This window comes from Phoxinus phoxinus, assembly GCF_949152265.1.
Source record: "Phoxinus phoxinus genome assembly, chromosome: 3".
Lineage (NCBI taxonomy): Eukaryota > Metazoa > Chordata > Actinopteri > Cypriniformes > Leuciscidae > Phoxinus > Phoxinus phoxinus.
In genome coordinates this window covers 34,378,978-34,404,558 of record NC_136878.1, presented here as the reverse complement: position 1 = coordinate 34,404,558, position 25,581 = coordinate 34,378,978, and the positions used below count along the sequence as shown (strand labels likewise).

Below are 25,581 nucleotides of genomic sequence, written 5' to 3'. Positions count from 1 at the left end.
CTCCCCACACACACACACACACACACACACACACACACACACACAGAGAGAGAGAATGGCAGGGGGAACTCTGTCAGAGAGAGACAAAACCACATTCAAACCAAAATATCTGACTTCCTGTTGGTCGGAGCTAATGACTGTAAATGAGAAAGTTGTCCGGATCGATAAGCACAATATACAGCACAATATACAGAGTGTTGTGACTGTAGGTAAAAATAACCCCCCCACTTTAGTCAAAAGTATCTTGAAAGTAACACACTTCCTGCTGCCAGTTGGTGGCGCTATAACTTTGACTCACAATAGTCACATCCATGTGATCGCCCTTAGTATCCTCTTAGTATCAGCAATTTAGTATCCTCAATGTCTTGACTTCATGCTGACCGAGTTTGGTTGCGATTGGAGGAATTTTCTAGAAAGAGTGTTTCAAATTCCAGGGGCATGCGTTTTCATACCACCCACAATAGCCGACTTCCTGTTGGGCTGGCGTAAAACTTAGAGCACGAAAGTTGTTCGGCCCGATGAGATCTAAATGTGTACCGAGTTTCATATTATTACATGCAAGCGTGTTTGATATACGGACAAGTGTTTGAATCCCATTCCAGGGGGCGCTGTCCAGCCCCCCTGCCACGCCCGGGTACCAGCTTCAGTCCGGCCCTGATGGCCGCGGGTTCTGACCTGTGTGCAAAATTTCAAGAGTTTTCGAGCACGTTAAGGGCCCCAAAAGTGCCCGAGATTTTGCACACAGCAGAGAAAGGGTTAAACTAAACTAGCCCCCCTCCTCACACACACACACATACACAGATCCCCCCCTCCCCTCCCCACCCCACACAGACAGACACACACACACACAGAATGGCAGAGAGACAGAGAGAGACACATTTCACATTCAAACCACAATATCTGACTTTCTGTTGGTCGGAGCTAATGACTGTAAATTAGAAAGTTGTTCGGCTTGATAATATCAATATACACGCTGAGTTTTGTAACTGTAGGTAAAACTATAACTAAGTTATAACACACTTTATGCATCCTTTTTTAAGCATAAATTCGTTTCCTCGCCATGGCCAAACCGTTCGAGATATCAAAAATCCGTCCTGCAATTTAGCATCCTCCATGTCTTGACTTCATGCACACCGAGTTTCGTGGTCATCGGATGAATTCTCTGGGAGAAGTGTTTCAAATGCCAGAACATGCGTTTCCATACAGCCCATAATAGCCGATTTCCTGTTGGACTGGCGTAAAACTTAGAGCACGAAAGTTGTTCGGCCCGATGAGATCTATATGTGTACCGAGTTTCATATTATTACATGCAAGCGTGTTTGATATATGGACATGTTTTTGAATCCCATTCCCGGGGGCGCTGCCGAGCCCCCCTGCCACGCCCGGGTCCCAGCTTCAGCGCGGCCCTAAGGGTTCTGACATTTGTGCAAAGTTTCAAGAGTTTTTGAGCACGTTAAGGCCCCCAAAAGTGCCCAAAAGGTAGTATAATAATAATAATAATAATAAAGAAGAAGAAGAAGAAGAAGAATAAATAATAATCCGAAGAAAAACAATAGGGCCTTCGCCCTTTCAGGGCTTGGGCCCTAATAATCCGAAGGAAAACAATAGGGCCTTCGCCTTTTCAAGGCTTGGGCCCTAATAAATGCGACTTATAGTCCAGTGCGACTTATATATGTTTTTTCCTCTTCATGACGCATTTTTTGACTCATGAGACTTATACTACGGAGCGACTTATAGTCCGGAAAATACGGTATATACCCATGCTAAAGTTGCCTAAAAAAAGAAGAATCAAAATTTTAAAAAATCATCTTTTGGAAATTGATCTTAATGCCTTAATTTTAAAAAAATGGGAAAAATCCAACCTTAAAAGGACACCAATTTTGTCTGTGAATGAATAATGTATTGTAAATAAATAAATGTTCTTCCTTAAAATACAGGGTGCATAAGTCAGGACACCCCTATGTTAAATTCCCATAGAGGCAGGCAGATTATTATTTTTAAAGGCCAGTTACAGTGCTATGCATAAGTTTAGACACCCATGCTAAAGTTGACTAAAAAGAGGAATAAAAAATCATCTTTTGGAAATTGAACTTAATGCCTTAATTTAAAAAAATAGGAAAAATCCAACCTTTAAGGACACCAATTTTCTTTGTGAATGAATAATGTATCGTAAATAAATAAATGTTCTTCCTTAAATCACAGGGTGCATAAGTTTGGACACCCCTATGTTAAATTCCCATAGAGGCAGGCAGATTTTTATTTTTAAAGGCCAGTTACTATATGGATCCAGGATACTCTGCATCCTGATAAAGTTCCCTTGGCCTCTGAAATTAAAATATCGCCACATCATCACATACCATTCACCATATCTGGAGATTGGCATGGTTTTATTTCAGTTAGCCTAACAGCTGGTTTGATTTGCATTGAGAGATGATCTTATGGAAAGTACTCCATGCCAATCTCCAGGTATGGTGAAGGCTATGTGATGATGTGGGGATATTTTAATTCCAGAGGCCAAGGGAACTTTATCAGGATGCAGAGTATCCTGGATCCATATAGTAACTGGCCTTTAAAAATAAAAATCTGCCTGCCTCTATGGGAATTTAACATAGGGGTGTCCAAACTTATGCACCCTGTATTTTAAGGAAGAACATTTAATTATTTACAATACATTATTCATTCACAAAGAAAATTGGTGTCCTTAAAGGTTGGATTTTTCCTATTTTTTTAAAATTAAGGCATTAAGTTCAATTTCCAAAAGTTGATTTTTTATTCCTCTTTTTAGTCAACTTTAGCATGGGTGTCTAAACTTATGCATAGCACTGTATTTAATGGGTCCAGGATACTATGCATCCTGATAAAGTTCCCTTGGCCTTTGGAATTGAAATAGCCCCACATCATCACACACCCTTCACCATACCTAGAGATTGGCATGGGGTACTTTCCATAAGATCATCTCTCAATGCAAATCAAGCCAGCTATTAGGCTAACTGAAATAAAACCACGCCAATTTTTTATAAATTTTGAACAGAGGAATTTTTGTCATTTTTATCCAGACATCAATGGCTTATTGATCATTATAGCTGTTATTAATCATTTTACAAGTTCACACTTGCATACAATTTGAGGGGGTAAAGTTTAATGTGTATTTGGCGTGCTGTCCGGAGGGAGGGCTCCGAGCTCGGAGTTCGGCCCGAACCCAGAGCACTCCCCCTATGTAAGTGTTTAGGACTAGAAGCGTGGAGAAGGGGTGGTGGGGGGGTGCTGCAAAACTGTCAAGGGACTGCTGAGTGTATACCTCTTACCATTGATTGCTGAGTGCTCTCCACTTGTGGTAATTATCTGAACGTGCTCATCTCGAACTTTGTTGATAAAACCTCATTTAGTTGTTGTTGCTAGTTTTGAATTGAGAAATACACATTTCAGCATTATCACTAATCTGTGCATTTTCCTTAAGAAACCAAGCAAGTTGACTCATGAAACCATTTGTTTATTATATCGCTTTTGCATACCGCAATCAGAATATTGATCTCAATAATCGCAATATCACATTTCACCCAAATCGTGCAGCCCTAAATATATATATTAGTATATCAGTCTGGCGAGTAACCAAAAAAAGGTACTAGCCAATGACAATTCTATTGCTAAGGTGTGCGTAGTAGAGGGTTGAAATGTCATAACTTTTGATTTGAGATGTCTTTATAACTTTTGTAGCTTTAATAAGAATGGATCTATATTTAATACTGTGAAGACTATGCAGTTTTATTTTTCATTTGATTACTTAATTCAAAATCTGTTTTAGGCTAATACTTATCTGAATACTACTGTTAGTTCTTCTTCCTTAAAAAGATTAAAGCAATATTTATTTAATTTTATTTTTGTTCTGTTGTATTTATTTGACATTTTGTTTACATTAGTTTCTTTGTTCTTATTGTATTGCTGACTGTGTATTTGCATGTCTTCTGTAACTGTTTTGCCTTTGATCATATTGCCCACCAATAATCATGTTAAATGATCGTAATTTCAATATTGACCAAAATAATCATGATAATGATTTTTGCCATAATCAAGCAACATAATGTAGCCTGTGTGGTTGCTTGAGTGTAAAAGTGTGTAAAGTAAAGGCTAATTGCATTTGCTTACACCACAGCTCAGCATCACACATCCCACCGCAACACCACACCACACTATGTCACAGCTCAGGTCTAATCAATGAGACTATTAGAAGAGAACTGATTCAGTGCAGTTATTTTAGGGATGCTCAGCATGTCTTTGCAATGAGCAATTCTGAGTTAAACGTGATATCTGGCGCAGTCTGCTAGGCTACTCTGCTTTATTAGGCTTTTTTTTTAACCTGTGTTTTGCTTAAATATCTGATCCTTCTGTTATTACGAAACACAATTGACCGTTCGCAAAAGCCACGCCCCTTAGTTATTGTTACTACGCCCGTCAAACAATTGAGAACCATAGCCATGGCTGGGTTGAGCTCCATACATTAAGTGATTGGTTTTGGAGTAATGCATCAGACATATCCTCCAGGGCACGACAGAAAGTATAGACATAATAGTGCACGGGATCACATGCACTAAACAGTTTTGTAAAATTATTTATCAATAATTTTTATTTGATCATATATCATTTTACAAAACTGTTTTGCGCATGTGCTCCCGCGCGCGCTATTTCAGTCACAACACTGCAATCAAAGGACGCGCTGAACCATTAACTCTCGATGCTGTTCTCTTCATTCATAACTCAGCCTACTGAGAAGGATATATTTGTGTAAATAGTTGTGCAACTGCGCGAACTTTGTTTTAAAGTTTAATGCTTGAGTTCCAGAGGAATTTGTGACTGTGTACCTGTTCAACCAACTTCTATAACTCTATGAACTGATAATCACAGTTTTGTGTGTTAAACACAATCTACTTAATACAGACAACTTCGTTATAAAGAAAAATATGATAATAATTTGTGACAAAAATGCTATTATAAACTAGATTAGTGGTTCATTTAGCAGTAAAATCTAGTCTAGAAAAAATCACAAGTGCACAATAATTGTATTAAATCTGAACATGAAAAAACATTTAGTGGGGAACAAATATGAGACAATAAGTGTAACACTAAATTTGGTAAAACATTACACATTGCTCTTTGTATTGTTGTAAAATACAATAATGAAAAACAAGATAACAAAAATCAAAAAGATAAATTATTTTATATAGCCTAGGCCTACTATAAAATTGAGACATGTTTTAAATGTATAGCACAGCGTTTTAATGAGGCAGCAACATATGATATATAGGACAGAACTAAAAAGGCTATTAATAATCGTTCATTGCGTCGCTGTATTATGATATGAAAGGCCCCAATACAGTGCGGCACAAAATGCTTATGCGCATCGCGAGCGCAGAATGATGCGCTTGAAGCAACACGAGTCACAGCGCGCTGCGCTTCGATTACGCATTCAAAAGTTCAAATCACAAAGGAAAGACATATTGATGCGTAGTGTATTATACAGTATCTATCTATGCAATAGTTTATTGAGCATTTTCTTTTAAAAGTTTTAAATGTCAGTTACTGTGCGCGTGAAGAACAATTATAATGCTCTGACTCCAGTGTTGTGAGAGACACCCGGTAGAAAGTAACATGATTAAGGTACAGCAATAAAGTCCAGCAAGATAAAGTTGTTTAATGCAAAACCAAAGACCTTTATCTACAGATCAAGTATAATTATAGTAACTTTGAATCATCTTGGAGAGAGTTTTTCATCGTGTTGACTGTCGTACCGAACTCGACGCGCAGCTTGATGCTGGATGGAGAATGACTGACAGCCGCAGCGGAGGGAAAAGTGTAACTACGTGATCTTGAATTTAATGACTTAAATATTAATTTCTATCTCACATTATACTATATAATGGCTTCAGAACACTTATAATATAGTGCACGACAACTTTATGATGCTTTATAATGCGTTTGTCCCTTTTGTGGGGCTTAACAATAGCACAGAATAGTATACGCACTAACGCACAATATCGGATTTGGATCGGCCTCGTCTGACCGATACCCGATCCAGCAAAAATGGCAGTATCGGAGCCGATCCCGATACTGAATATCGGATCGATGCATCCCTAATTACATGACGTCACAAACGCGCATCACAGAACAGAGCAAGGCGAGCATTTGTGCTTATAAAACTTAAACTTTTTTATTTATTTTTTAAATGACCGAACGTTTCGCTAGATAAGACCCTTATTCATCGTCTGGTATCGTTTAAAGCCCTTTGAAGCTGCACTGAAACTGTCATTTGGACCTTGAACCGTTTGGGGCCCATTGAAGTCCATTATATGAACCTTGATTTTTTTAACTTCATCAAAAAAAATTATTTTCGACTGAAGAAAGAAAGACATGGACATCTTGGATGACATGGGGGTGAGTAAATTATCAGCAAAAGTTTTTTTAGTTATTCAACCCAAACCTCCATCGCAGGGACAGCTCGAGCAGGACGTTTCAGTGATTCACTCCTCAGTTTGAGGTACGTTATGAGATGTTGTAATTCCTCACCACAGCATTAACAAGTGCATGTCCATCAACCGATTAGCCGAGCTCTAACGTGAATGACTGATGTAACATAAGGGTGATTCTCGTGAAATTAGACTTATGAGGTGTCATGCAACATTTTTATGATAAAAGTAAATGCTAGCAAAATAAGAAGGATACAGTTATAAACATCTCTTCATGTACTATTTAGCACATGATTTCAAATGATATCATAAATACCAATTTATTTATTTTTTCACATTTAAGGGTAAATTTCTCATTACCGCAACGTGTCCATGACTGGATTTGGGTTCTTTGAGATGGAAATATTTATAATTAAAAAATATATAAAATAAAAAGCTTCAGTGCATGTTATACTATAAACATTTACAGTAAAGAAACATGTGGTATTTGTTGATCATTGGTAAATGTAGTGACAATAATAAGGAATATAAATGTGTCCAAGACCAATTTTCTCATCCTCCGCAACAATTTTCAATCATTGTTAAAGTCCTCAAGGAACTAACATTATCAAGGAATTTTGTTGGATGGGACATAATTGACTGTGACACTAAAGATGGCTACTATGGTAAGCAGTTCTTATTTTTTCTCTCCAGATAAAAGTTACAATTTTGTTTGTCATAGTACCTACACGACTTTTTCGTTCTCATTACCGAAACATGAGTTTGTGAGGTTTAAAAAAATGTTGCCATTTAAATTTTTTGATTACTATATACCCCATTATGGTCTAAATATAAAAAGATAGGGAAAGTTTAGCTAAGCCTCATTTAGCTTCCACAGTTAGCAAGAATGTTTAAGGTCGCTCATCCTCCGCAACACCATTATCATTCACCGCAACAATTGAAGGCCTGTTGCGGTAGAGATACTCAATGTTTCGGTAATGAGAAACAGACTTATGAAGGGGGGACGTGCACTATAACTCTTGCTCATTTCAAAATAACTTGATATTTGCCTTAAACACTTCTTGAACATGTTGCGTAAACAAAATAGCTATTATTATTATTTGTTATTATTTGTATTATTATTTATTATTTGATAAACTGCTGAATTTGCAGGATTTCCCACTTACAAAGCATGTAAAAGTCTGTCATTTTTATCATAGGTACTCTTCAACTGTGGGTGACTGAATCTAAGGGCCCTTTCACACCTACCTTGTTTGGTCCGGATTTTCTGACTTTTCAATTTGATCCGAACCAAAATTACAGGTGTGAATTCTCCCCCAGACCACGGTCCGGACCAAACAGACGAAATTTGGTCCAAAGAAAAGAGGTAGTCTCGGCCCGGATCAAACTGAACTAAGGTTTGGTTCGTTATAGTGTGAAAAAAAAACTTACAGAATGTATAAAATGTATCAAAACATGAACTTTGGTTCGGACCTTGGTGCGGACTTTCAGGTGTAAAAAAGGCCCTAAAACAAAAATCCAGAAAATCACTTTGTATGATTTTTAAGTAATTAATTTGCATTTTATTGCATGACATAAGTATTTGATACAACAGAAAAGCAGAACTTAATATTTGGTACAGAAACCTTTGTTTGCAGTTACAGAGATCATACGTTTCCTGTAGTTCTTGACCAGGTTTGCACACACTGCAGCAGGGATTTTGGCCCACTCCTCAATACAGACCTTCTCCAGATCCTTCAGGTTTCGGGGCTGTCACTGGGCAATACGGACTCTCAGCTCCTCCACAGATCTTCTATTGGGTTCAGACTCAGAGTTAGACTGGCTAGGCCACTCCAGGACCTTGAGATGCTTCTTACGGAGCCACTCCTCAGTTGCCCTGGCTGTGTGTTTTGGGTCATTGTCCTGCTGGGAGACCCAGCCACGGCCCATCTTCAATGCTCTTACGGAGGGAAGGAGGTTGTTGGCCAAGATCTAGCGATACATGATTGCCCCATCCATCCTCCCCTCAATACGGTGCAGTCGTCTTGTCCCCTTTGCAGAAAAGCATCCCCAGAGAATGATGTTTCCACCTCCATGCTGCACGGTTGGGATGGTGTTCTTGGGGTTGTACTCATCCTCCTTCTTCCTCCAAACATGGCGAGTGGAGTTTAGACCAAAAAGCTCTATTTTTGTTTTATCAGACCACATGACCTTCTCCCATTCCTCCTCTGGATCATCCAGATGGTCATTGGCAAACTTCAGACGGGCCTGGACATGCGCCGGCTTGAGCAGGGGGACCTTGCGTGCGCTGCAGGAGTTTAATCCATGACGGCGTAGTGTGTTACTAATGGTTTTCTTTGAGACTGTGGTCCCAGCTCTCTTCAGGTCATTGGCCAGGTCCGCCATGTAGTTCTGGGCTGATCCCTCACCTTCCTCATGATCATTGATGCCCCACGAGGTGAGATCTTACATGGTGCCCCAGGCCGAGGGAGATTGACCGTCATCTTGAATTTCTTCCATTTTCTAATAATTGCGCCAACAGTTGTTGCCTTCTCCCCAAGCTGCTTGCCTATTGTCCTGTAGCCCATCCCAGCCTTGTCATGCAATGTCATGCAATAAAATGCAAATTAATTATTTAAAAAATCATACATTGTGATTTTCTGGATTTTTGTTTTAGATTCCGTCTCTCACAGTAGAAGTGTACCTATGATAAAAATGATAGACCTCTACAGATAGACCTCCCGCTTCAGACTTTCCACCCTGGGTGGCAGGTCCTTCAGTGCCTTGGGCCCCAAACTCTGGAACCGCCTCCCACAACCTCTTCGTGACTGTCCTTCTCTTCCCGTCTTTAAAGCACATCTTAAGACCTTTTTGTTTACTGAACATTTCTCCACACCAAACTCATAGCTTCATCCAGATAACCTGTCTTTGTAGTATTGTTTTGGTTGTTTGTTGTTGTGTTTCCTTGCCTTCCAACTATGTAAAGCGACCTTGGGTTTGAGAAAGGCGCTATATAAAATAAACTTATTATTATTATTATTATTATTACATGCTTTGTAAGTAGGAAAACCTTAAAAATCGGCAGTGTATCAAATACTTGTTCTCCCCACTGTATGTTACATTGAAAAAGTTCTCATGAACACATGATTGCATGTTATACTATAATGATAATATTTATACTAATGGTTGTATATTTGTTAGTACTACAGAGTAGGCTACATGACATGATTCTTTAGGAGCATAAGATTGTAACTACAACACTTGTTAACACAAGGCATGATACTGTGATAATTACGAAAAATTAGAAAATGAAACTGTTTATGAAATAAATATTCTTTTAAATATTGTAGGCTGTGTTTTAAATATGTAAAATATGGTTAGGCATCAATCCCCTTTGTCAACAGTGAATGTGTGAGCTAAATCTCATTTCCGAAACATTGATCCTCATTACCGAAATGGCATTTTCATTACCGCAACATGTATCTTTTTTACAAATTAAGTAATAATTAGATAATCATATTTTGTTTTAAAATGTATAAACATATTATACAACACTACTTATTTAAGGTCTGCTACATTACGAATGTGTATGTTATCTTTTAGTAAAACAAAAAAATAAAATAAATTGTAAATCATCACATATGTTTCGGTAATGAGAGAAAACAAGGAAATTACAAAAAATTAAAAATATGAAAAAATAATCTCTCCAGAGTTTTACATAGCTCTGAGCATGAGTAATACGAGTCTACTTTAACATTAGCCAAAAATACAAATTTTTAACCATATATTTAATGTTATGTCATGTTGCGGTAATGATAATTTTTCATGGACTTCATCTAAAAAATGTAAATAATTATATGGAAATATTTTTTTAAATCTTCTAAAAATAATGGTTATAGTAAGTTCAGACATTAATCTTATATGTGCAAAAAGAAAATTGGCTTCAAGGGCATTTGAAAAATTCTGATGCTGGACACCTTCTAAATCTGGATTTCGTGAGAATCACCCATAAACGTTGGTAAAACAAATCTTGCTCCATCCTTAAACTTTCCTCAACTTGAATGACAGACAATCTGCTTAATAGACAGATATTTATGTAATAGTGGCCCACAGCTGAAGTATTTCAGTAAGACAGTAATAACGTGAGTTAACCAGTTAACAGGAGACCAACACAATATAAAACTCAAAATTAGTATTTTGAACACCGTCTTTCAAGAGCAAGCAGTTTGCGAATCCTGCATTGAACTCCGATATTTGAGAAGCAGTCGTCAGTAAAATAAAGTAAAAAAGTTTAGGATTATACTTAGGGGTGGGCGATATGGCAAAATATCATATCACGATTTTTTTCAGGAAAATCACGATTCACGATTTTATCACGATTCCTTTTCATGTTGGTTTTACTATTTTGCAAGTGACTGAGCATCACAGCCAAACTAATGTCCCTATTTTAAAAACAAAGCCTTAGGTAACAACATATAAAATAAAAAATAATGGCAGACATTTAGGCCAAAGTGGCGAAGATAAAAAATATTGTCATTGTCTTTGTTATTAAAAATTAAGAACAAAGATACACATACACAACTTAATATACAAATTAAAAAAACAGTGCTTGTGTACTCATATCAAACAGCTCCTTGTGCTCCGAAACAAGGACGATTAGTTTTTCTACCGGCACCGTGTCCATTTTTCTTGTTGTTATGGAAACGACAGGTCTCGCTACTCGCTTGTCATTAGTCAGCTGTCAAAAAGGCGCTTGACGTAGGACGTTCTTTTCAGAAAAGTTAAACTTTTTTCAACTTTAAAAGACGCTCTGAGCTGCAGAAAAAGACGCCGGCGGTGGCGTTTAAAAAAGCGCTCAGGACTTTTTTGAAAAAACGGTTTACTCCATAGGGTTTTAATGTAGAACAGACGCTGGCAGTTTGAAAAAAGACGCTAAGTGTGAACATAGCCTAAGCGCAATAAGATAACTTAGTTCAGTAACGGGTGCTGTTAGACAGGCTTTTAGTGCATGTGCGCGCGTCGGGTCTATTGCCCTCAGAAAAGCGCCCGTTAGAACAGAGCATCAGCAGCGAATGACATGTTTAACTGGCAAGGCTTTAAAGCACATGCAAATAATTCATTTTTATGAACTACAGTGTCCCGTTCCTCTGCATTTCATGTGGATATACGTCGCGCTGTACAGTATGTTGAGACGGAGGCGCCAGAAATGCAAACTGATAAAATGGACGATCCTACGATATTTCTTCAAAAGCAGATCGTGGAGACATTTTAATCGTCCACGATCAAAAATCGTAATATCGCACACCCCTTACTGCTGTAGTATCATGGTAAAGATTCATTTTAACCACAGATTCTTCACATGCTCGTCCTTGGGCAGTGAAAAAAATAACTTTACCGTCACATTGTAGAGCACAGCGTCTCCTCGACAAGATGCTGTCCAGTATCTACAGTTCTGTTTCATTCTTACTGACCGCCAGAGGCAGTGTAAACACTATGGATTATTGCAGCGCCAGCCAGATAGGTCGAGAGAATATACCAACAAAGTCACGTGGCGTGATGTATGCTGAGCCCTGGAGGTTATAGGCTACAGTAGCTCAGCACTCTACCTCTTTCGCTTTCTCGCCTGGTTGAGATAGGTTGTTTTTGAGTGATTATTCGCGCTGTCAAGTGCAGCTTACAAGAGCAGCGAGATTCGTCCTCACAAGCTGTGACAGCGCGCGTCTACGCAATTTCAAGGATTTGGATTTATTTTACAGCGCTTGGTGAGTCATATTAACATTACTTCGTCGTTAACACTCTGTGCCTCTCGGTGCCATCCGGTGGCTTGTGTTTTCCGCGACTGAGTTAACGGTCTCCCGTTGACATATCTAACGTTACTCAGAGTGTTTTTTCCTCGAATCCATGTAAAAAATTTTGTCCATCGGTTCAATCCGCCGGCCATTTTAGACATTTTTTCTTTTTCGTGAGATATTTGTTGGTATTACCTGTCGGTTTGCCCGAGGTAATTGTTTTATTTATTTTTATTATTTTTTCATCCCGCTCAACTTAACCTTACGGTGCTATCCGAAGGTGTTATTAATGAGTAACTATGGCTCACAGCTCGATCGCCACTGGTTTTCCACTGACTTGTAAGCTGTGCCCTAATCATCTTCTCCCTGACGACGGTCATGACTTCTGCCCGTCGTGTTTGGGTGTTCAACATCTGCGAGATGCTCTCACGGACCCGCGCATGCACTGCAGCCTTTTGCCTATTTCGGAACGACAGCTCCGTCTTGCCGAGTTAGACCCTAATTCAACAGTGAAACTTGGGCAGTTGGATGCAGCCCCTTCACGCACTCGGAAGCGCAAAGCGTCGGCGGCAGCTGGTGCTCCCCTCCCATCTAAGAAGGTCAAATCGCGAGGTGATGAACATTCACGTGTTGAGAAAAGTTCACTTTCTATGACGGTGTCGGTGCTTTCCTCTTCTGGCAGAGCTGAAACGTCTGCTTCACTCGCTTCAGCCTGTCTCATCTGCTACACCTGTGAAGTTGACACAGGAGGATGAGAATGTTCAGAATCAGGGAGCTGGGGAAGAGTCTCTTGATTTCCCTGGTTTTTCTCATCGCTCAGAGTTTGATGTGCTTTCTACAAGTGCTTCAGATTCCTTTTTTCACGATCATGGGGATACTATGGATGTTGCTGCACAACCATCACCTCAGGCTGTTTTCACTGGTTACCCAGCAGCGGAGGGGTCTAGTGGGGGTTCAGTTCAGTCGTCTGGACAAGCCCAGTCCTCCTCCGATGATACTTTGGATGTGCTTCGAATGGCAGTTGCTCGTCTAGGACTTGATGAGTCACCTGTCCAATCTGCCCAAACAAATGTGTTTTTCAGACAGAACACAGCGGCAACTTCTTTTGCCATGCCACCATGTAATGATTTTGAGGCTGAATTCTCAAATGCTCTCACTGGTTCTGGTCCGCCTAAACGGCGCTCTAAGATTGCTCGAACGCTAGCATCTATGGCTGAAGCAGATTCTATCGGGGTGGATCGTGCTCCGGAAATAGAGCAGCCTGTGATAGCTTTGGTGGTGTCTCCTGATGAGGCTCTGCGAGGGAATGTGCGATGTCCCAGTGCGCAATGCGGTCGTACGGATTCCTTGCTGAAAAAGGCATACGAGTCTGTTGCCTACATTACTCGAGCAGAAAACACAATCTGCCAGTTACTCCTTGCTGCCACCAGTACGCTGGAACCTGCGAATGCGGATCCCTCTGTTTCACAATTTCTGCAAACTGCTCTGTTGGCAACAGGCCATGTGACCCGCGAGCTGGGTAGTCTTACAGCCACGATTCTGGCAGCCCGCCGCCAAGTGTGGCTTGCCCAAGCACGACTGCCGGAGGACTGTAAGAAAACCTTGAGAAAACTTCCATTCTTTCCCGGGCATCTTTTTGGCCCAAATGTTCCGGAACTGTTGGAAAAGAGGATAAAGCTGTCTGAAGCTACTCGTCAACTGACACAGGTGCAGCGCAACCCTACCTTTAGGATGCCAGCGGTTCAGACCCGACAGCACTATGCCACATCAGAGCAACGTTTCCGCCGGCATGCTACACCTCAGTCACAGCCCCCTCAGAGACCTCGTGCTCCTGAAGAGGCGAGAGTTTTTCGCCCACCTCATCGACAGTTTCCAGGAGGACCCCGTCAGCGTCCCCCAGCGAACACTAAAAATCGCACACATAAAGCCTGAGACAGCCAGGCCGGCGGTCGATCGTTTTTCAATAGATCAACTGGAGTACTGGAGATCCAACACAGCAGACCCCTGGGTGTTGGCGACTCTGAGCAGGGGATATACTCTACAGTTTCGACGTCGGCCTCCCAGATTTTCAAGAATTGTTCCTACGATTGTCAGAGTCGCAGTTCGCGCGTTGGCTCTCTCTCTGGAAATTTGTTCACTGTTAGAGAAGGGAGCCATAGAAAAAGTTCATCCCCTCGTTAAGGGAGACGGGTTCTATTCAACATATTTTCTTGTTCCGAAGAAGGACGGTGGTTTCCGCCCAATTCTCGATTTGAGGCTTCTGAATTTGTTCCTGAAGGTCCTTCCTTTTCGAATGCTGCGCACATCCGATGTTCTTTGGTCTGTGACTGCAGACGATTGGTTTGTAAGTGTCGACCTGAAAGATGCTTACTTTCATGTCCCAATTGCTGTACATCACAGAAAGTTTCTGCGTTTCAGTTTCCTGAATCAAGCTTACCAGTTCAAAGTGCTACCCTTCGGCCTTTCCCTTGCTCCTCGCGTCTTCACAAGGTGTGTGAGCGCAGCTCTGTCTCCTCTTTGCATGCGTATTCTTCCTTATTTGGACGACTGGCTTCTCTGTGCCCCAACAGAGCGGCAGGCTGTACAAGACTCCAGACTGCTTTTGAGACGTGCAGAAGCTGGGGTTTTCTGTGAACGAGAAAAAGAGCCGTCTGATTCCATCACAGACCACTACGTTCATAGGAATGACCCTGAATTCCTGTCTAATGTCTGCCTCCCTGTCTCAGGAACGTGTGACGAACATTCTGCAACTTTTGGCTCGCTTTCGCCCGGGGGTGTCTTTGCAGTACGAGGTGGTCCTACGACTGATAGTGATGTTAACAGCGGCTACAGTGGTGATTCCCCTGGGTTTACTCCACCTCAGGCCACTCCAGTTATGGAACAACAGTTTGCGGCTAGATCCCACCAGGCATCGCCATCGACTGGTTATTAGAGATGCACCGATTTCAATTTTCTAGGCCGATTCCGATTTCCGATTTTTCATCAAGTTTGACCTGCCGATACCGATTTTAGCCGATTCTAACCACTTTACAACACACACAAATGTTTTTTGTCTATGTTTTCTTTAAAGTGAAGTGTGTTATGAAAAAAAAAACATTTCCTTCTTTTCACATCCAATAGCCTTGTAGTATAAATATATTTCTAACACACACAAGCACACACTTCTGTATAAAAACAGGGAAAAATAGGTAATGGCAATAAAATAATATAAAATAACAAATAAAATAAATAGCCTTGTAGTATAAATATATTTCTAACACACACACAGGCCTATTGCAATCACTTGTACATCAATGGCAGGTTTTTCTTCGCGAACAGAAGCATTTCTGTTTTGTCCCCAGTTGCAGGTTAACAACTGTTTCACACTGCAAACGTGAGCGGCGCGTCAACGACCGCTTCGCACTGCAAAAGTGAGCGGGGCGTGAACGAGCGGCGCGTGAACGAGAGATTCACACTGTAAACGAGAACGGCGCGTGAACGACCGTTTCACATGGCAAACGTGAGAGGCGCGTGAACGACCGTGAGTGGCGCGTCAGCGTAAATGCATCATCACAGCAGCTGCAGCCGCCGGAGTATTACTGGAAGCGTTTGTAGTACAGCGTCACAGCAGCTGCTACAAAAGTCTCGGCGCCGAAACCCGCGATTCACTGCTGCTCACGCGACGTTTCTGCTTGAAGCTCGCGCGCTTCTCTTTGACCGGTTTTAAAAATCGGCATTGGTCAGAGTGATCGGCCGGTCACCGATTACGGCCGATCACGTGAAAATCGGCCGATTCCGATCACCAGCCGATCAATCGGTGCATCCCTACTGGTTATGATTTCTCACCGTTGCATATGTGCGTTGAGGCGGTGGAGACAGTTAGAGTTTCTGAAGGCAGGAGTGCCCCTGGGTGTTGTTCCCTCTCGTCGGGAGTTGGTCACGACAGACGCTTCCCTCACAGGATGGGGAGCAACGTGGAATCGGAGGGGTATTTGCGGGCGCTGGACACCGATCCAGGCCACAGAACATATCAACCTGCTAGAACTAAGAGCAGTGTTCTTGGCCCTAAAGTACTTCATGCCGGTTCTGGCAGGCCGCCATGTTCTCGTTCGGTCCGACAATACCTCAACGGTGTTCCATCTGAACCACCAGGACGGCACGAGATCCCGCAGGTCTCTACAGCTGACTCAAGAGATCCTGACTTGGTGTCAGCCACGACTCGCTTCACTGAGGGCAGCTCATATTCCAGGAGTGTGCAACCAGACAGCGGATGCTCTTTCCAGGGATCAAGTACACCCAGGAGAATGGAGGCTTCATCCAGTTGTAGTGCAGGAGATCTGGCTACGATTTGGAAGAGCAAAGATGGATCTTTTTGCTTCAGAGATGACCACCCACTGCCGATTATGGTTCGCAAGAACAGAAGTGTCCAGCCCCCTGGGCCAGGATGTGCTGTCTCACGAATGGCCGAACTGCCTGCTATATGCGTTTCCACCTATCCCTCTGTTATGGGAGACGTTGCACAGGATCTCCCTGCGCAAGCACAGAGTGTTGCTGGTGGCACCACGGTGGCCAGCCAGACCATGGTTTCCTTTGTTGCTGAGACTTCTGACAGGGAATCCATGGAAGCTTTCCCCCAGGAAGGACCTCCTCTCCCAGCTGGAGGCCAGTGTCTGGCACCCGGACCCGGCACGTCTGCAGCTTTGGGTCTGGCCATTGGGCTAAATGGCCAGTATCTTGTGGCGAACTGTGCTTGCGTTGGTTACCGGATGACTCCGGGGTGGTTCTACGACCCAATCCTTCTTTTCTTCCGAAGGTCCTTCTTCCTCAGTTCATAAATCAGCACATTGAACTGGCGTCTTTTCAGACTTCTTCAGGGTCTGATTCAAGTGCCCAACTTTTGTGTCCTGTTCGTGCCTTGAAGTATTATGTGAACTCTACTGTTCAATTTAGACAGTCGGACCAGTTATTTGTCTGCTATGGTGGTGCGAAGAAAGGTGCTCCAGTGTCGAAGCAGAGGTTGTCGAACTGGATAGTAGAGACCATTACACTGGCTTACAAGGCAGCAGGGAGACCACTGCCCTGGGGACTAACTTGCCATTCCACTAGGGCCATCTCATCTTCATGGGCTGTTTTCAGAGGAGTTTCCCTGGTGGATATCTGCACTGCTGCTACCTGGACTTCTCCATGCACGTTTGCCCGGTTTTATAAAGTCAACGTTGCTGCTCATCATGCCGTTAGTTCTGCGGTTCTTCTGGAGCAGCCTTAATTTCATCAGGTGGGTGGCATTCCTCATGACTATGTTGGTATGTGTCATCCATAGTGTTTACACTGCCTCTGGCGGTCAGTAAGAATGAAACAGAACGCTAGTTACGCATGTAACTGTGGTTCTGTGAATTCAGTTCTCAGTCACTCGGAATGCGCGAGAAAGGCGTACCGAGGTAGAGTGCTGAGCTACTGTAGCCTATAACCTCCAGGGCTCAGCATACGTCACGCCACGTGACTTTGTTGGTATATTCTCTCGACCTATCTGGCTGGCGCTGCGATAATCCATAGTGTTTACACTGCCTCTGGCGGTCATCCAGAATTCACAGAACCACAGTTACATGCGTAACTAGCGAAATCAGCTGCCGGTTTGAGGTTTAAGTTTCCATGGTGTCTTCGCATGCAATAAGTGGGCGGGCTCTTGACGTCACAACGAAACGGCTTATGACTCGTTTAAAAACTTAAAAACTATTTATTTCATTGACTCAGAGTCGACTCTTACTTGACAATAACTTTATACGGTGCACTTTCAGATTTAAAACTTTGCAGGATGTTTTCATTCACTTAGAGCTTTATTACACACTACATGAAAGGTAATTTTCAAAAATCCATAATAGGGGCCCTTTAAATTACTTAATGTTATGTTGTGTGTTGGCTCATTTGAATCGATACAACCTGTTCTAAATCAATTTGTGCGATTTACAAAGGTTTACTTATGTTTTGCGAAGTTACTCATCTGTATACTGTTCACATGCGCGTTGGCCGTGCATTTTATGGTTTTACGCCATCCAATTGCGATCGGTTTGTGAGAAATCGCCGTAGTCGATACCAATAGTCGATAGTCGATACCAATACCAATCTGTAGTCGTTCGATCAGAGCATCCTTATTTCCAGAGGCCAAAGACTATTTATAGTGACTTTCTTTCAACTGTTTAAGCAACAAGGATGATTTGACCAGGAAACTGGGCTGTGTAATGTCAATGTTTTCCTAAATGATCAAATATATAATTAATTGTTTTTGATATAGCCTACTTTGAGTACTAGTCAAGGTCTATATGACTATTCAAAACACCTCAATTACACATGGATTAGTTTAAAGGTTTAAAGATGTCTTAACTGCTGGTATTGCTCACAAAATACTGCTGCACCTCACAAAAACACTCTAGTATAAAAAGCAAAAGACATTTCAACATAATTTGAGACAGCAGGGGTTTTATTCTGATTAGACTGCTGCAGTACAGACTCGTACAGATGCAGAGTGCTCTATCTAGGGCAGTGTGTTCTAGAGAGCTTAGCTGTCTATTCCAGAGACACACTTGCCATTTCCTTAGATGGTTTACCCGGAAAAAAAAACTTGAGGCTGTAATTACCTACAAATAGCTATACTGGGTGATTTAGGGAAGTTTTACTTGGGCTGTTTTTAGCTTTATTTTGGTTGGTGAAAGGAGAAGTATGAAAGCTTTCAAATGAAAAATGACTTGTTTTCCGTTGGGAAACACTGGAGGACTGACTATCCCCAGGACTTATTGACCTGATTGGCTTGAAGATGCAATAGAAGTCTAAGCATTTCCTCAGGAGAGGGCATTTGTAGTTCAGTTTAATTCTAAGGTTGTATGCAAAGCTGTAGTTATGAAACCTGATTCACTCTCTGACGCATACGGTCTCTTGAAAATGACGGACTTTTATATTTGTTACGGCTACATTTTGCATTATAAGTTCTGATATACTAAAAGAATTAGCTGCGCTCCAAATGGGTAAAATATCCTTTTGCTTATAAGTTTGCACTATAACTTCCAACCATAAGGAACAACACAAAACTAATCAATATGGCAAAGAATCTAATCAATGCTTTCCAATTCCTTAATGATGCCTTTCAGTGTCCTTAATGTTTTCAACTGCTCTGTTAATGAGAATAAGTACACAAAGTAAAAAGCAGCTTTATGGTCATATCATAACGTGTTTGAGCACTTAATAAGCCTTTGATCTATTAAAATTCAAACAGCAACTTCTCACAGACGCCCACATAAAAACAAGAAAGTTTTCCACAGCTGCACAATATAATCTAACCAAGAACAAATGGTGAGAAGACTAGATGTGCTTCGAAACACTAACTAACTAGGCTACTGTACATCCTATATATTCTAAACCGAAATGATCTGTTCCCATTTCCGACCAATTGAAGGGGCGGATATATTTGTTCATGACATTACTCTCATCTAATCGGACAACATCGACAAACTGCGTGTCACTACATTTCACAAGTAACGTTATACCACAAAAAGTCTAAAGTTTGAGTTTACAATTTTTCGAAATCCCTAAAAATTACAGACACTGACATACACACAAAGATATACAGGCAAACAAAGATGAAGATAGATAGATAGATAGATAGATAGATAGATAGATAGATAGATAGATAGATAGATAGATAGATAGATAGATAGATAGATAGATAGATCTTTCGTTGAATTTAATTTGGCAACATTGTCTACATCTGGACAATCTTAACACTGACAACACTAACAACTATTCAGTTCACTTCTTAAACATGCAGAATCGTCTAAAACGCTTTCAAATCATTTAAATATGACATGTCAAATCCCATCAATGCATCTCCGTAGTGACTTGAGTCTTATGTCTCTAACGTTAACGTTAGTTCACACAGCTCTCATGATAGAACTAACGTTACTGCAGTATCTCACCACTCGCTATCCAGAGAAGACAACAAGCGGAACTAATGTAAAATAAACGCAATATAATGTGAGCTTTGAAGCGCTATCCTTACCATACTAAAGAGCCGACCAACCGTTTAAAACAGCAGCTCATTCACTCTCGCGCGCAATACGAAAACAACATCCGTTGATAAAAGTGCGGGTAAGTACAGTGTTTTCCCCAATGACGGCAATAAATGATATATTGAAGTGATAAAATAAATTAAACGGAATCACTGCAATGACAATATAATCTCCTAGACAGAAAAAAGATAAATATTCACCCACTCACCTGTTCCCTGACGCCGAGGAGCGCCGCTGCTACCAACTGACTGAAGATGCTCGAGCGCCAAAACCAACTTCTCCGCCAGGTGGAGCGCGCGACATTTGGTGCAGTGAACGAGGGGCACGCTGGGTATTGTAGTTGGTGTAGTTGGAATATTATATATATATATATATATATATATATATATATATATATATATATATATATATATATATATATATATATATATATATATATATATATAAATTGTCTCTGCATTTCATATTTATTTATATTTGATTTCAAGCTTCTTTGTTTATTCAAGATATAGGGAAATAATAATATTGTTCAAAGTATATCTAGTAAACAATGTAGACGTAGCTTTAAGAAAAGTAAATAATTGTAGGATTCAGAAGACATAAAAAGCTTGTATTATCGTTATATAAAACATTCTGAACGTCTCAGGACAGTCAGTCCCAATGCAAAGGTCACCTCCCTTTCTGTCGAATCTGCAGAACTTATTATTTTTCTTTTAATTATTTTTAGAAATGACTATGTAAATGTTGCGTGGGGAACACACATACTATTTTGAGTATTTACGGGACATTAAAAATAACCAAGCTGTGTGATTTATGTTGTTTGGTCGTTTTTCGAATGAATATTGACGAATGTGCGAATGTTTAACGTTCTCGTAACGTGACCGAAACATGCTTCGTTTTAACATGGCGGCGCCCGCAGAGAGCACTGATGCATCACTCACAGTTGCTACAGGTCAATCGGCAACTGTTTTATCTGCGGAAAATGTTCCACTACAGTATAGTCTTCTTTTGGATCACCTTATTGGTGACAAAAGACAGATTAAAGACTTGAACCCTACCGTTATGGGTGCTTTACCGAGTCCTCGGAAAACACAGGAGGAGAAGATGATCGAAAGGGGAATGGAGAGCTGCGCGTTTAAATCACTCATAGCATGTGTCGGAGGTATTTTATTGATAGACATTTAACACTGGTTGCATAGTTAACGTTACCTGATCAAATAAATGTGTCGTCATGTTTGAAAGTTCAACAGTTTATCAATGAGCACAGTAGGCTCTCATGTATTGGCCATACTGTGGTATATTAATACTAACATACTTGATTAACGCAAAGTCATATACTATATAGCAATATTTATTGAGTTTCTCAATATGTTAATAATTCATATGTGGATGGTAATTCATATGTGAGGGGTTTTGTGATCTCAATATATATATAGATATATATTCAAATTAGAATCAAAATCAACAGCTCTAATTCAACATGTCTCTCTCTTTTAGGGTTTGTGTTGGGAGGAGCTTTTGGTGTCTTCACAGCCGGAATTGACTCTAATGTTGGTCTTGATCCCAAAGACCCCTTAAGGACCCCCACAGCAAGAGAGGTGCTGAGAGACATGGGGCAGAGAGGAATGTCATATGCTAAAAACTTTGCCATTGTGGGTGCAATGTTTTCATGCACGGAGTGTATCATAGAATCAGTAAGTACCATTGTCTTATTTTGTCTGTCCGACTACATTCCATTGTGTCATCTCCTTTTTCTCTAATCAAATAAACTAGTCTCACGTAGCCAGACCTTCAGACTGACAGTAGGAGGTTGGGACTCTCATTGCAGCTTTTATTTGCTAAGAACCGCCCAAGAGTCTGTCTGACTGACATGTAAAAGCAGCCAATCACAGTTTATGTTTAGCGTCATGTTTAGTGTGAAAATGTAGTCAATTTCCTTACAATAACAGACTGCCGTGCAGCCATATATCATTTAATCAAGTATGTTGTGCAAACATCTGTTTGTAGCATACCCTTCCACTTTTTAATGCCAACAAGCTACGATGTCAGCGTCTGTTCTTTCATGTTTACCCCACATATACAGGTGCTGGTCATATAATTAGATTATCATCAAAAAGTTGATTTATTTCAAGAATTCAACTTAACAGGTGAAACTAATATATTATTATATAGACTCATTACATGCATAGTGAGATATTTCAAGCCTTTATTTGTTATCATTTTGATGATGAAACCCACGAAATCAAAATCCCAGAAAATTAGAATATTACATGAAATCACACAGTAATTACACAGTAATACCATGGTCATTGAACCAGGTTTTGGTTCTTTTGGCAGTGTGGGCAGGTGCAAATTCTGCTGGAAAATGAAGCAAGCATGAAGTGCTCTGAAAATGTCCCGGTAGACAGCTGCGACTCTGGATTTAATAAAGCACAGTGGACCAAAGTCCTCTTTTCTGATGAGAGCAAACTTTGCATCTCATTTGGAAATCAAGGTCCCAGAGTCTGGAGGTAGAGAGGAGAGGCACAGAATCCACGTTGCTTGAAGTCCAGTGTAAAGTTTCCACAGTCAGTGATGGTTTGGGGTGCCATGTCATCTGCTGGTGTTGGTCCACTGTTTTTTCTAAGGTCCAAGGTCAACGCAGCCGTCTACCAGGAAGTTTTAGAGCACTTCATGCATCCTGCTGCTGACCAACTTTATGGAGATGCAGATTTCATTTTCCAACAGGACTTGGCACCTGCACACAGTGCAGGACCATGGTATCCCTGTTCTTAATTGGCCAGCAAACTCGCCTGACCTTAACCCTATAGAAAATCTATGGGGTATTGTGAAGAGGAAGATGCGATACAATGCAGACCCAACAATGCAGAAGAGCTGAAGGCCACTATCAGAGCAACCTGGGCTCTCATAACACCTGAGCAGTGCCACAGACTGACCGACTCCGTGCCACGCCGCATTGCTGCAGTAATTCAGGCAAAAGGAGCCTCAACTAAGTATTGAGTGCTGTACTTGCTCATACTTTTCATGTTCATATTTCTCAGTTGGCCAGCATTTCTAAAAATCCTTTTTTTGTATTGTTCTTAGTAATATTCAAATTTTCAGAGATACTGAATTTGGGATTTTCATTAGTTGTCAGTTATAATCATCAAAATTAAAAGAAATAAACATTTGAAATATATCAGTCTGTGTGTAATAAATTAATATAAAATACAAGTTTCACTTTTTGAATGGAATTTCTGAATTAAATTAACTTTTTCATGATATTCTAATTATATGACCAGCATCTGTACTGCTGATATCCCCTTCTCAGTTACCTGATCTTTCATAATCAATGTGAGAGGGCACACAACTACGGTAATAAAATTGGATCACTTGGGAATCATTCCAAGTGCTGGCAAAGGGTCTGCCCTGCTTGGAAAATAATATTATTCCCTTGGGATGAGATCGGGCTGGATATCCAGTCGGCAAACAAGTTAAAATATATATTTTTCGTTTCGACTAGTGCCTCAAGCAAGACTCTTGGATGTCTTTTAAAAAGTTTATGCCGTGAACCTAAAAACTTAAACTCTCATTGTCAAAGGTTTTTTCCTGGAGCTGTGTTTGGTATAACAACAGCTTTGTTTACAGACAGTCCGTTAAAGAACACAACACATACATCATCTGGAAATCATGTAAAATTCAACCAATTAGATGACAATTTCAAAACTTCCAGAGTGTTTACCATTTTGTATGCCTTATGCATCAGATGTTCAGCCGATGGTCCGTGGGCATGACGTCTGAGGTTAAGAGTAAATAAACACACATTTTCACGTGGTGACAACTTTTAAGTCATAGGAAGAATTTTCTAATAGATTACTGCTGAATGAAACATTTTGTTGCATGTGAAATGGCACACATTTGTATTATATTTGTAAATGTAAAATGTATGTTTTACATGATTATTAATTTTTTATGCATGCAAAATCACTGTCTAAAAACAACCAGTTATTTAGTGTTTCACTTCCCAAAATGCATTGCATATTCAAACTTCCACTTTCGATCACGGTCTCATTTCAAAGGCTGTGTCCTCCGGAGGTCGCAATTGTCTGCCACATACGTAATAAAAGATGACTTATTTTAGAACAGTAACCATTATAAAATCAATCATATTTTATATACTGATGTAGACTGTATAAAATACTATAATAAAATGTACTCCCAAATTGCTTGTTTCTAAATATTGCTCAGTTTAATATGGATTAATGGCGCCACCAAGTGGTTCTGTATTTGAGCGATCTTTCTACTCATCCATTCCGTGTAGGATGTTTTGTGTACTGATCTTCTGTGTAAAGAATGGATTTATTTCTCTCTTCTAGCATCGTGGGAAATCTGACTGGAAAAATGCAGTATACAGTGGATGTGTCACAGGAGGTGCCATTGGGTTCAGAGGTAATTTCTGAACTTGGGTTTAAAGAAAATAGAAAGGATTTTGATGTGTGGTAATTTATGTGGACTATATAAATAAGCTGTTCTCCTCTTCACTAGCTGGTCTTAAAGCTGGAGTTCTGGGCTGTGGAGGTTTTGCTGCTTTCTCTGCTGCGATTGAATACTATCTCAGATGAACATCAGCTTCAGGACTGTTACCATGTACTGTTGTGTATTCCTCACAGTATATTGTAAGACATCACGGGGGGGGGACATTGTGCAATCTTGCTCTCTGCCACCAATCAAGAGGTGTTCCATCCCTCCAGAAGAGAAGGTTGCCTGAGTGGACCAATAGGACAACAAACTCGAGCAGAAGTTACGTACAATCTAAGGGATGTCTTGACCTTTCTGTCTCAAGCCATCTGATGATCTGAAAACCTCCTAGGATATTATTTGTACATAATTGTATTGAAAATGTCATGCTTTGTGCTGGTTGATCCTCTGAGCGAAGCAAGATAAAATGTATAGCGTTACACCTTAAAAATAAAAAGTGGCATCAAGAATTGATTGAAGTTCGTAGTGTAATAGGTCAAATTCTTTAGATTTGTTTCACTTGTTGCCTGTGTTATGTTGTGCATCAGTGTAATGTTAACACACAGCTTCTTAGTAAACAAAGGCAGCTCAGTTTAAAAGAATTCACCAAATCAGATTTATTTTCTCCAAAGTGGTGTTTGGATTTACAAGTTTCAAGAAAATAAGCTCAATCAAGTGTTTATATTAGTTTCACTCTGTATCCCCTTTCTAAAAGGAGAGTTCTTAAAATGTCATCCTACAAACAAACAAAACTAAATATTTATATGACATCTGATATAATATATGTGTGAAAATCAAAATGTGATCAAAAATAAGAGGCAG

The 25,581-nt window shown here is 40.4% G+C and overlaps 2 protein-coding genes across 6 annotated transcripts in view; one reads left to right on the top strand and one right to left on the bottom strand.

Moving 5' to 3' along the window:
- The window catches only part of specc1 (sperm antigen with calponin homology and coiled-coil domains 1), a 218,895-nt gene extending 198,361 nt beyond the window's left edge, over nt 1–20,534 (bottom strand). For 2 of the 5 annotated variants that reach the window (XM_079608314.1, XM_079608321.1), the window contains exon 1: nt 20,471–20,534. The gene's annotated coding sequence lies outside the window, so the exon portion shown is untranslated. Of the gene's footprint in view, nt 1–20,252; nt 20,277–20,470 lie in introns of those variants that run through there. The other 3 variants (XM_079608318.1, XM_079608315.1, XM_079608317.1) reach the window with 3 other exon arrangements.
- Nucleotides 20,535–21,104: 570 nt separating this feature from the next.
- On the top strand, nt 21,105–25,376 carry timm22 (translocase of inner mitochondrial membrane 22 homolog (yeast)). Its single transcript, XM_079608326.1, has 4 exons — nt 21,105–21,424; nt 21,760–21,956; nt 24,618–24,690; nt 24,787–25,376. Exons 1-4 carry the CDS (start codon nt 21,151–21,153, stop codon nt 24,861–24,863), a joined length of 621 nt encoding a protein of 206 aa, XP_079464452.1. The 5' UTR covers nt 21,105–21,150; the 3' UTR covers nt 24,864–25,376.
- Nucleotides 25,377–25,581: the final 205 nt, after the last annotated feature.